This window comes from Lucilia cuprina, chromosome 4 (assembly GCF_022045245.1).
Source record: "Lucilia cuprina isolate Lc7/37 chromosome 4, ASM2204524v1, whole genome shotgun sequence".
NCBI lineage: Eukaryota > Metazoa > Arthropoda > Insecta > Diptera > Calliphoridae > Lucilia > Lucilia cuprina.
In genome coordinates, this window is record NC_060952.1 from 95,028,572 (window position 1) to 95,041,739 (window position 13,168).

A 13,168-nucleotide genomic window follows, 5' to 3' on the forward strand; every position below is an offset into this window, starting at 1 on the left:
AAACAAACATCGATATACAAATTTGCTTTAATAAAACAGATTTTTGCAAAATCTCTTACCTTGGCACCAATTCGTTGTCCGAAGGTTGTACAAACACTTGTACCGGTTGTTTGCGATGCCGTGAAGCCAACCAACTAAACATATCATATTCCGAACGTTTCGAAAACGGTTCACAGCGAGCACATTCATAAGGATTTTCCGTTAGATCTTCTTGATCTGAAGCATAGTCCATGCTATTGCTATCGGCATCTAGGGAGGCGGCCACAGACGCATTACCATTCATAGAAGATGAAGAGGACAGAGAACTGCTGGAAGCCGAGTGAGAATTGGAGCTAGAACCATGACGTCTATGATATTTGGGAGTATATTTGTTGCACTTTTCTACGCCCGGCAATTGTTCTATGAGATATTTTAAAGCGTTAGTTTTAAGACCAATCATTTGTACACCACTCATATCGGCGAGCGGACCCTCGGGCAGGGGTGCTAAACCGTTAGCGCGACGAGCTACTTGTACAGCCTCAAAAACTTTTTCCCATACTTCACTTATGGAGGAAGATTTATAGGTGAATCCGTCTTCACTTTGTATTTCATAAAGTAAATGAGGTCCTGTTACACGTTTCGGGTCTCTAGAAGGTGGATGAGGCGGTTGCTGGGCTGTTAAGGTTAGAGGGGCTGAGAGATTAGCTGTTTGCTCCTGCTGTAAAGTGTTTAAATTCGAGGCGGGTGTTAGGGAGTTGGCGCAATTTTGCATATAGTTAGTGTTGAGTGAATTTTCCACTTCCTGTTGCATTTTGGCCGAATTTTCAGATTGTAACAAATGATTATAGTTTTCATTTTGCTGTTGTTCTTTCATATTTTCCAATTGGGCAGCTATAAAGGCTGATGTTTCTTCAGTTGTGGGGGTATAATATTCATTAGCATCTTGTGGCGTTAATTGTGTTTGCTGCTGCTGCTCATTGTTTTCCAAATTCTCGGCTGTTAGAGTGTTATTGAGATATTGATTGTTGCAGTGCATTTCTTGCACTTGTGCCTCCAAAGTGGTGTTAGTATTTAAAGAATCATTGCAATCCTCGTTGGTAAGATTGTCTAGAATTTTACTTATTTTTTCTTTAACCGCTGGCTCATCACTATCCATGGACATATTATCGGAACCATCTGCGGATGGCATTTTTAAACTAAAACCATCGTCCTCCTCATCATCAGGCTGCCCTTGATCCATTTCAGTTTCTTCTTCCTCATTATGGGCAGAACTTAAGGCTTCTTCCTCATTTTCACAGCAATCCGAGCCGCCGCCCAAAATTACTTCACCTTCTGGGGGGAATTTGGGATCAGTTATTAGACATGCCTCAGGTGTAGAGGGATTAACAAAATCGGGCATGTTATTGTGTACATAGTTCATATCATGCAGACACATTTTGGGATTTGAATCCTCCACTTTTTCCCCTATATCATAGGCTAGAGGAGGAGGAGAGGATTTAGCTAAATTGTGTTGTATGCTTTGTTGCTGCAGTTGCAGGTTATGTTGCGTTTGCAATTGCTGCTGCATATGATTTTGTATAGCCTCCTGTGGAGGTTGTGGTGAATGCAACAACATTTGTTTAACCTCCGGCTCGTAGGCTATTTTATTTATGTTGCTTTTAATGGCTATCTGAGGCGTTGTATCCATTGCTGAGTTGTTAAGATTTTGACTTTGTGAGATCTGTGTATTTGTTGTGGTAGAATGCTGTGTAAATTGCGTATTAACTGCTGCTGCAGCTGCTGTGGAAGTAGATGAAGTTGAACTGCAGTTTGTCTGAGAATGTTGTTCATATTGCCTTTGCTGCATGGGTAAAACCCGGTTAGTGGGCCGGGTTATGGTAGTACTACTGCTGCTACTGGTGGTAGACGTAGATGTTGTTGTATTGGAATACTGTTGCAAAGGATTGACAATATTAATGTTGGTGTACTGTGGCATTCTTTGTATTGTGGGCAATATATTGTTAACATTATCAGAGTTATTGTGTTGTCCTCCTGCGGCTGCTGGTCCTTGTGTTTGCTCATATGCTGAATTCGTTGTATTTGAAAAACTACAGTGAGACAGAGTCTGCTGAGCCATTTGTGAACTTTCGTCTAACAATAAAGCATCGGAAACATTGTAATGTTGCTGATGATTATTGGCCACATGTTGTAGATTCATAAATTCTGTAGTTTCCGTAGATTCTGTTAGATTTGTCAGAGGCATGATGGTGTTAGTTTCCGTATCTGTTATTCCTAGATTTGTTGAGTTTGTGTTATTTTGTAAAAGTCCTTGCTGCGCTGTTGTAGTTTGCTGCTGCTGGGTTGTTGTTTGCTGTTGTTGAGGTTTTAACACTATCATTTTGTTAGGATTAAGGGGAGCTGTTGCTGGTTGTTGTTGTAAAGGCGGGTTGTTTTGGTTTACATTATTGTTTATGGTAGGTTTGGTTACTACCGTGGCCGTGGCGGTTTTCATAACTTTGGGTTTTACCTCAAATTTATGTAGAGGTCTTATCATGTTGGTTTTCTTGTTACTGTTAGCTGTGGTAGTTGTTGTGGAGTTTATTGTAGCTGCGACGACTGTGGCCGTTGTGTTTGTTAATTGAGCTTTAGTTATCTCCATTGGTTTGCTTGCTGTGTTTAGATTTTGTGGTGTTATTGTTATTTGAGGCTGCTGTTGCATCATTGCGTTAAGCTGGGTTTGATTTATGGACTTAAGATTGTTTGCTGTTTGTGGGGTTTGTGTTTGCTGCAGTTGTGTGTTTTGTAGTTTAATTTTTTGCGCTTGTGCTGGCGTTGGTGTTTGCACGACATTGGGCATTACCTTATTTACCACTTGAGGTTGTACCTTAGTTACCGTGGCAACGGGAGCTGCAGATTTGGTCCTTTTAACTTGTGCTACCGGAGCCACCTTTGCACTTACCAAATGCACATTTTGTTGCGGAGTTGTAGGCTCCACATATTGTGGCTGATTTGCTGCTGAGGGTTGTTGTTGAGTTACCATTATTTGTGGTTGGGTTTGCAGTTGGAAACCTTGCGGTGTGTTAACAGGAGGTGTTTGCAACCGATATACATTATTTTGGGCAGCCTGTTGTTGCTGCTGCTGTTGTTGTTGCTGTTCAGCCAAAGCCTGGGCTTGCTGTTGTAGGGCTGCTTGTATGAAAGTATTTTGATTAGCCTGCTGTTGGGCTGCAGAATTTGCAGCATTGTTAGCTTGTTGCTGTTGCAAAAGAGCGTTATTCGCATCCATATTGTTGACCAAAACATAGCCAGCGGGTATATCCACTAAAGGTTCAATTTTGCTGGCCTGGAACACCTGCGTAGTAGTGGCAGAAAAACTCGCATTTTGGCTTAACACTCCAGGCATGGCGGTGGAAACAAATTGTTGTGAAGACATGACGGTATTTTGTACAATAGTCTCCAAGCCATAGTACATGGGTTGTGTAGTGGTGGCCAATATGACCTGGGGTTGTGTGGCCGCTGTTAGCATTTCTAAACCATTGGTAGCTCCTGCTGGATTGCCGCTAATAATAACTTGTTGCTGTTGAGTCTGCGCGCTGCCCTGTTGTGGTATTCCTCCTTCCGCCGTAGAGGTGGTGGTTGTTGTAAGAACGTTACCTCCCTGTAGTTGCAATGTTTGTGGTTGTATTAAGGTGCCTATAACCTGTGGTCCCTGGGGTGTGGTTATTAGTTGTAATGGAGCGGAAGTTTGTGGAGGTCCATTGGTTAGGACCAAATTACCACTGGCATCTGTTTGCAAATAGGCCGATTGTAATAAAGGCTGTGCATTGGCTGTGGTAAAGAGAGAAGCTTGTGTTTGAGGCTTATATTCCGTGGCCTGTTGCGCTGTTGGCAAGGTTACATACTGAAGTTGGGGCTGTTGTGTGCCATCATTAGTGGTGGTAACAAAGGAAATAATATTTTGTGGTTGAGGTTGCATTATGATTTGTGGTTGCTGCTGTTGTGTGGGAGCAGTTTGAAAGAGTAACTGTGGTTGTGCTGAGTTTTGTTGAGCCTGCTGTTGCAATTGCTGCAGTAATTGTTGATTGATTAGTTGTGTGGCATTAACCGTTTGTGGTTGTGTTATGTGATTGGTGGTGGTGGCTGTGGTAACATTGATTTTCGACTGGATGGGTTTTACTACAGTAGTGGCTTTTAGTTTATTCTTAGCTGCAGCTTGTTGGGCCGCTTTAGTGGCCATAGTTTTAAGTGGTTTCCCTTGCGTTACAGGCAGCACTATTTTCTTATCGGAATTGGTGGCCTGTAAAGTTTGATAAGTTGCCGGAGCCGTTTGATGTGCCTGTGCAGCCGGCAGTTGTATTAACTGTTGTGTCCCATCCGGGTTAGTGGAAACGGCTATAAGTTGTGGCTGATTTTGCTGCAATTGAGGAGCTGTGGTAAATTGATTGGCCGTGGGTTGTAGAGTAAAAGTACCATTTAAATTAGCTGTTAAACCCTGTAGAGTATTGGCATATAATTGCAGATCATTAGAAGCTTGATTCATATCCGGTTGGGTGGCAGAAATGAAAAAATTTCCTCCCAAACTTTGAGGCTGTGTTAGCTGTTGGATATTATGTAGATTTTGTAAATTCTGTAAATTTTGCACACCCTGTAGTTGCACACCCTGTAAAATATTTGCCGTTTGCAAGCCTTGCAATTGCGTTAGGGTCTGTGTGGGTATGCTTTGTATGAAGGGCATTTGATTAGTTCTTTGTTGCTGCTGTTGTAGTTTATTATTTAACTCCTGCAATTGTTCTAAAGTCAAAGCTTGTGCCGTATTGTGTGTTAACTCGGGTGTTTGGGAGTTATGTTCCGTTTCGGACTCACTGGTGGAAGAAGACATGGGTTCACAATTGTTTAAATGCCTTTGAAAAGATTCTATATTGCGGTAAGTGCACTGACATCTTTCGCATTTCACTGCCGCCTGGGTAGCTTCTTGGGTGACAAAACGATACTCGGTTATGCTATCGTCAACACCATCCACTTGCATTAGTTTGATTTTACTATCGGATTGATTAGAGTCCAAATTATATCTTTTCTCTGCACTCCAGGTAAAGGTTATTTTATTAGAACCCTCCATATCTAGTCTGCGGGTTACAGCCGCCACCTCCTTCTTTTGCGAGCGCTGATGATTGTTGAGTGATAAAAGCATATTTTCCGAAATCTTTCTTCTTTTAATGGCATTTTTTGCATTAACCTCACTATTCACCACCGGCGAGGAAGATTTCTTCAATTTTTGCAGTTTGGCAGCCTGGGCTGCGGTTACAGCGGTGTTGTTGCTTAGCAAAGCATCCTCTACATGATTATGATTAACCGTATTAGGCCAATTGCTGTTAAATTCTGTTGGCCATTGTTTGGTAAATGCCCCTATGGATGTCATAGTATCCTCATCTGATAATTGCTGATTGCTAACACCATCTTTAGAGTGTTCTCCTTGAGCCATATCCTCATAGTTCATACATTTGGTAAAAATATCCAGCATAGAAATACCTTCCAGTAAATCACCCGGCAGATCCTCAAATATGGCATCTTTAATTTCGGGAGGCAAGAGATCGGCATTAGTTTGAGGTTCCTCATCATTGGTGGCATTAGTTTCTTGAGTATTATTTACCGAACAGGAAGAATGTTGAGGAAAATTATTTAAATAATCATATTCTTCAGCGGTTTCGTAGTCTCCTTTGGCTAAACTTAGATGCCATTGTTGTATTTGCTTAAGACCCTGCTGTATTAAGGCAGCATCACTTTGACCATGATCCACGGTAAAGTTTTTACCCAAATCAATGGCGCCATTAGATAAAGAAGACGAGGAGGCATTATATATATAAGTTCTGACGGTATATTCTACAATTTTCCAAGGTTCTTTGGAAGACCAATACAAACGTGAGCATAGAAAGTTAACCGGCACCAATGATTCATAAGTATCTGAGAATCTGGGTAAAATATGACCCAATTGCTTAACTTCCAACGAACCAATATGAAATTGCACCTTTGAGGGTTCCACCAGCTTCTTGCGCTTGCGCTCTAACTCCACATACACCGGCCGCGTTACCTCGAACTGTGTTTCAAAGCTGGTTTTTGAATTACTAAAACTGGCCGCATGCTGAGGACAATACATGGATTTATCGGCAAGAAAGGCACAATTTTTAGATCTAGCACAGGGATAGTGATAATGTTCGCCACAGGACTTAACATTACAGCCCACTGTTGCTCCACGATTACCACAAACGGAACATTTAATCATGCGTCCTCTCGCTACGGCTGAGTGTACATTTTGCAAAGAACCATCGATTTCTTCGAAAACCTCTGCAGACCATAAGGCGCAATTGGTATGGACCCAACAGTCATGACCACAATACAAAAGACGTGATTCTTCTCCCGGCAAACCCTCGCCCGTGCGACGACAAAATAAACATATTCTAGAATCCGTACGAGATTTTATATTATACAATTGTTCCTCCAAATCTGGCGGCAATTCTGCTAATAAAGCTGAACGATCTTGATCATCCTGTTGCTCCTGGCTAGAGGGTAAACAATCCATATTATAATCCGATTCCGATTCCCCAGAAGTATTGAGCCCATAAGCTCCTCCCGCCGCCTCATACATATCTTCTTCCAAAGCATCTGTACAGGCTTGTGTTTCATTTTGAAACCAAGGAAATTGTTCACTTAAAATCTCTTTATATACAATAACTAAATCATCACAATTGGCCTGTTGTATCACCAAATTCATGTCGTAATTAAACTCCGCCAATGAGACATAATTACCATTGGAGATTTTATGTTTTATCTCCACTAGACTTAAGCTACTGGGCGGTGTTGTCACTTGAGCTTGACATATACACTTCTTGGTTTGCAACTCCAAAGAGGAATGATGATTTAAAGTCACCTGATCTCGTTCACGATCATCGAATTCATAGATATCTATATTGTTGGTGGAAGCCAAAGGATCCGTTTCATTAGATGCATTGACTTGTGAGTTATGTGAACTAAATTGTAAAGATTTGGGTTGATATTTGTTATTAGCAGTGGAGGAGTTGGTGCTGGAACCACAAGCACATTTAAGCTGTTTACGTGGACTTAATTTCAATAAAGCACAGGCTTGCCGTGATTTACTTAGCAGCTTTAAAACACTCATTAAACTGGACTTGAACTCTTCCTTTACAGCCTCCCTCCACTCGCAGGCTCTTTGTTTAGCATCTTGTGATTTGCGTGAACATCTTTTGCATATAAATTCTATGGATTCCGGCAAAGTACTTAGCAGATTATATTGCTCATCTGTTAAGGTCTCACATTTAGCATGAACCCATTGACGACAATCACCACATTCCATCATTTTCAAATCGAAATCCTGATCATCATAACACTTCTGACACACCGGACAATAGTTGCCCTTTTTGCGCAACTTAAAACAATTGGTGCACATGGGAAGATTGCCCACAAATTTCGTTACTTTCGTGGTGGAACAGGAACGACACTTTAAACAGTTGACACAGATTAAAGGACGATCGGCGCCCAGCAAACGTTTACTAGTGCCCAAACAAGTAGAATGATAGTTCTTTTGACATTTTTGACATTTCACTTTAGCACCGGAAGACATGTTACAGGTGTAACACACCGTACAACGCGGACACAACCAATTTAACTTGGCTATGGCATTATTCGCATGCGAACTTAGGCCCTGCGTCGTAACACTAAGACAACTTTCATTTAACAGTAGCGTGTCATCGAGGGAACCATGTTTGAGATTAAATTCGTCCTGGACGCAATACTGATGATACGGTTCACAGCAGCAGGAACAAAATATTAAAGGTTCTTGACCCGCCGAACCACAGAGGAAACATAAAGCGCGCTGCGCCACTGTTTCCGTAACAATAAGACCAAAACCAGTTTGGCATACTTCAGCCGGATCATAGTTTTCCCAGAAGTCTATGGAGATTAAAAGTTTGCATTTTACCTGGGGTTCCTTGCGTGCTCGCTGTGGCATTAAGGAGGGATGTATATGACTGTTAATCTGTTTCTTATATGCGGTCAATTGGGTATTATAGTGATGTGGTCTTTGTGATAACTTGGTAACAGGAACCAAGGCTTTTGTTGTGGTTTCTAGTTTTTCGATTTTAGCTGTCTTTAAGGGAGGTTCTGTTATTTGGGAAGATTGTTCATCTGTGGCCAATTGTTGGGGTTTGCAGGAGGCACAGTTATCGTTTTCGTCGGTGAGCGGGAGTTTAGTTTCTGTTTGCTCTAACGTTGCTGGTAACTGCTCTTCATTTAAGATGGATTCTTCGCCTTCTTCGCCAAACATGGCTAAAGGTTGGCCCAAAACTATAGAAGCACTACGGCAGACATGTTTCACACGCGGACCCTTTAAGTCTATGCGCTGACGTTTGTCTGTTGCTGCTACTGTGTTGGTGTTATTATTACCAACTGTTGCTGTGCTATTAGTTGGGCCGGTAGGGAGATTAGCCGCCACTGCTGTAGTAGTTGTTGTTGTTGCTGCTGTATTTATGTTGTCATCCGGTTTAGTGTCATTTACTTCCCCTGCCATTAGCTGCTCCAATTTTTCTTTAGACTCTTTCGTTTTATCTGTTTCTGCTTTGGGTGAAAGCATTTCCTTTACTCTCACTTCCTTGCGTTCCTTTTCTAAAGATTTATCTTTCTTTTTGTTGTTTAAAGATTTTAAGGCTGGTTCGGCTAATAGAGATTCCTGTTTTTCCGTCTTCAAATCCTTTAAAACATCCAAAGGTTTTTTATCCATTTTTTCCGTTTTGGTGTCTAAAGAACTTTTCAAAAATAAAGGTTTTTCCAAAATGGCCGGCCTTAGTAAGGGAACACTGCCAAAGGTGACATTATTTTCTACTAAAGGATTTGTTTTCAGATTCAATTTTAATGTCTCCGTTAGGTTTGCCGATGTACCCGTACTGGAGGTTAAGGGTTCTACTAAAGGTTTCCATTTAATAGGACCCGTTAACTTTGTTGATTCCTCAAGTATTTCCTTCTTGGATTTGGTATCTTGCAGAGAAGATTTGCTGCTACTGCTGTTGATGGCATTACTCAAGACCGGCAGCACAGCATTTAGCCTCACTTTTGGCAATTGTAAAGTTTGTAAACACTTCTTCAGCCAACAATAACCACAACGTTCTTTGTAAACTTTCTTAAAGTTTTTCAAATGACCCGCCTTATTGTTAAGCGGTAAAATCACACAATTTCCTGATTGGTTAGCGGATAAAGGAGAGAAAATGTAGAATATAATATAGATTTAAATAGACAGATATTTAAAACTTACCATCTGCTTTGCACTGGAGTTGTACGGTTTTCATTGTGGTTGAGTTTTTCATGGCAAGAGATTTCTTGGCAATTTTCGATATGAATTTACGGCAATGTTCACAGCTTAATTCCACATACTTATTGGCTTGTGGCAAATTTTTCGAATGTATTATGGAAGCACAAACAGCACACTGATGAGCTGGAGAGGAAGCTATAGAAACGGGGACTGTTGTAACTGGAAAACAAAATAAGTTATTAGTTTCCATTAAGGAACTTTGTGTTCATTTTAAAACTACTCACTAGTATTGCTAATATTTTTAATAGCACTGGTACCATTTAAGGAAAACGTTGGGGATAGCAATGAGGCTGTGTTACTTAAACTACCAGTCGCTGCTGCTGCTGCTGCCGACGATGATATGGCTTGTTTTAAGGATTTAGGCAAAGAAGCGGATAAGGCTAAAGCTGCTGCAGCTACCGCCACATTTGGGTTACTACTACGTTCACTGGTTGTTGTTGCTGCAGCTGCTGTGGTGCTGTTGGTATTCGTTAAAGATTCGAATTGTAGTCGTGGTTGCCTTAAAACAAAACTACTGGGCTTTAATGTTGTGCTGCTATTTGTGGTCGTACTTGTTGAGTTGTTGCCAAAATTCGAGAAAACATTTGAACTGGAGGTAAAGCTTGAGGCGGAAAGTTTTGGACTTTCTAACGTTATATCCTTGGAGGATTTTAAGGCTGAAAAGTTAAAAGGAAATTTTTGGTAAAAAAAACATAGTTTTTGGAGAAAAACTCAATTAAAATCTTAATTCTTAATAAAAACAAGCGGACTCTAGATCCTAATTCTACTTTTTTGCTTTTTATAGAAACTTTAAGTTCAATTATAAGGAATTATCAAATTACACTTACTTGATGTTCCATTACACTCCTTGGCATTATAATCACCCAAACCGAAATAGTTGGGCTGTTGAGCAGGAGCCGTTGTTTTCTCCTCCTTGGCAGCTAAAGCGGCAGCTGAAGCTATGGTGGCGGTAGCAGTTTTTAAAATACTTTTCTTGCAAATAATACCATCCTCTATTAAACGTTTATTAGGTTTAATCAGTCTCGATGAACGGCAACTGCGTTTGGGTAAAACGAAATGTTTGTCCACAATCATTTGTTGATTTTCCTCCTCCTCTTCGCTAGATACTTTAAGCTTAAGTTTATGTTCTTGCTCCACAGAATGTTTAGCATCTTCAGCAAGCTCTTCCTCCTCCAATTCATCTTCCTCTTCTACACCATCTCCATTCAACTCCTCCTCTTCCTCACATCCTTCTTCTTCTTCTTCCTCATCTTCCTCTTCATCGTCCTCATCATCATCTTCATCTTCTTCCTCATCACTTTGTTCTTTACTTAAACGAAAATTAATAATATTATGTTTAAGTTTACTATCCTCTTCCTCACTGGGTGCACCAAATACTCTAGACAAAGGACCCGCCAAAACTGAACAACTATCACTTGTTGTCGTTCCTAACGTCGACGTATGAGCTGGCTGATGATTCGTACGAAATTTCAATGAATTTAATTTATCAATATTTGAATTATTTTTGAGTATTTCCGTTAGCCTCGATGGTCTTACAATAAATTCACTATTTCTCGTATACATAAGCGGCCGATTAAGACATTCTTTCTTAATAATCGATACTAAAGGTTTACGATTATCCGGATTATAGAACTTTTTAACCGCACTTTTATCATCGCTAGTCTCGAGTACATTTTTAAATGTAACCGTTTTCTTTTGTTTCTTATCATTACTGCTATTGGAGGAGGAAGAATTTGAATTCGAATTGTTATTTAAATTAATCGCTGCTGAACTGGCTGTGGTGGCCGCTGCTGTAGAAGAATTCGAATTGTTGGAGGTTTGAGAGGCGTTGCTGGGCGATAGGTTTAAGGTATTATGTTCCATATTGCGGCTGGGAGAATTTATAGGTGTTATACTGGGATTTTGTTTGTTTATCGTTTTATTATCATCTTTTGTAATCGCTGCTATTGGTTCGTGTGTATCGTCTTTTGTTTGATTATTGGGATGTTCACTGGTTGTTCCGTTTTGTTGAGCTGTTGTTGTTGAGTGGTCGTTTAGGTTGGTTTTTGGACATTTTTTCTATATGGGAGAGAAAGAGAGAGAGAGAAGAAATTTTAGGTTAAAAAATATGAAATATTGGGGAAAATTGTAAAAATAAGTTAATTTTTTCTTTTAAAAATTATAAAATATTTTGAAAAATTTGGCAAAAATCGGGGTTTTTCCTTTTTGGTGAAAATGAGATCAAAAAGTACAAACAGTTAATATTTAAAACTCGATTTTTTGATGAAAAAATCAAAGTTTTATGTAAAACACTAAGTTTAAGTTTAAAAACTAGAGCTTTTTGTGAAAAACTGATTTTGTGGTGAAAAACTGAGTTTGTGGTGGACAACTGAGGTTCTGGTTAAAACAAAACTGAGTTCTAGGTGAAAAATAAGTTTGTAGTGTAAAACTGAATTTGCGGCGAAACACTTTGATTTCGTTGAAAAAGTAAGGTGCTGGTGAAAATCTGAGTTCGTGGTGTAAAACTGAATTTGTGGGGAACAACTCAAGAGTTAGGCGAAATACCTTTATTGTGGTGAAAAACAGAGGTTCCGGTAAAACTAAGTTTGTTTGGTGAAAATTTTAGTTTTAGGTGAAAAATTGAGTTTTAGTTTCAAATCTGAGTTTTAAGTGAAAAACTAAGTTTTAAGTTAAAATCTAACGATTTAGTATAAATCTGAGCTTGTGGTGAAAACTGAGTTTCAAGTGAAAAACAGAGTTCTAGGTGAAAAATTGAGGTTGTGGTGTAAAACTGAATTTATAGTTAAAAACTGAATGTGTGGTGAAAACTAGAGATTTAGGCGAAAAACTTAGTTTGTGATGTAAAACTGAGTTTGTGGCGTAACAATAAAATCGTGGTGGAAAACCGAAATTTAGGCGAAAAAGTGAGGTTCTGGTAAAAACCAAGTTTATGGTGAAAATCTTAGTTTTAGATGAAAAATTGAGTTTAAGTTTCAAATCTGAGTTTAAAGTGAAAAACTATGTTTTAGGTTAAAAACTAACTAAAGAGCTTAGTTTGTGGAGAAGAACTAAGTTTTGGGTAAAAAACTGACCTTGTAGTTAAAAACTGAGTTTGTGGTGAAAACCTAATATTTAGGCAAAAAACTTTGTGGTGTAAAACAGAGGATGTTTTGGTAAAAAACTGAGTTTGTGGTAAAAAACTGAGTTTTAGGCGAAAAACAGAAAAAAGGCGAAAAACAGAGTGGTTTAAAACAGAGTTTGTGGTGAAAATATTATGTTTTGGTAAAAAAACTGAGTTTTAGACAAAAAACTGAGTTTTAGACCAAAAACTGAGTTTTAGACAAAAAACTGAGTTTTAGACCAAAAACTGAGTTTTAGACAAAAAAAAACGAGTTCTAATTAAAAAACTAGTCTGTAGCGAAAAACTGAGTTTGTGGTAAAAAAAGATTTTAAGTAAAAACACGATTTTAGGTGAAATACTGAATTTGTGGTGAAAATCTCTAGTTTAAATAAAAAAACCTATAAATTGAGATTTTGGTAAAAAAAAGATAGATTTTAGTAAAAAAAACCGAGTTTTTGCTGAAAGACAGAGATTTTGGTAAAAAGATTTTAAATCTTTCTAAAATTTTTTTATTAAAAATTGAAAATTTTAAGAAAACTTAGTTTTTATTGAAAAACCTAATCCTGTACACAAAAACTAATATCGATTTTAGAGAAAAATTTAAATTCTATTTAAAACATTAAGTTTTTGTATTGAAATACATACTTTGAAATTTAAAAAAAAAAAAAAAAACATTTTTAAAATTTTCAAAATTTTTTAAGAAAATTTCTTTAAATAATAAAATTTTTAAGCTAAAC

At 38.8% G+C, this 13,168-nt stretch overlaps 1 protein-coding gene across 2 annotated transcripts in view; it reads right to left on the reverse strand.

Moving 5' to 3' along the window:
* Positions 1–13,168, reverse strand: part of LOC111676545 (histone-lysine N-methyltransferase trithorax) — a 55,768-nt gene that overhangs the window by 2,073 nt on the left and 40,527 nt on the right. For both annotated transcript variants that reach the window (XM_046949166.1, XM_046949167.1), the window contains exons 4-7: positions 10,159–11,389; positions 9,556–9,987; positions 9,275–9,490; positions 60–9,198 (exon numbers count right to left, since the gene is read on the reverse strand). In XM_046949166.1, coding sequence (XP_046805122.1) covers positions 60–9,198; positions 9,275–9,490; positions 9,556–9,987; positions 10,159–11,389 — 11,018 coding nt within the window. The remainder of the gene's footprint in view (positions 1–59; positions 9,199–9,274; positions 9,491–9,555; positions 9,988–10,158; positions 11,390–13,168) is intronic.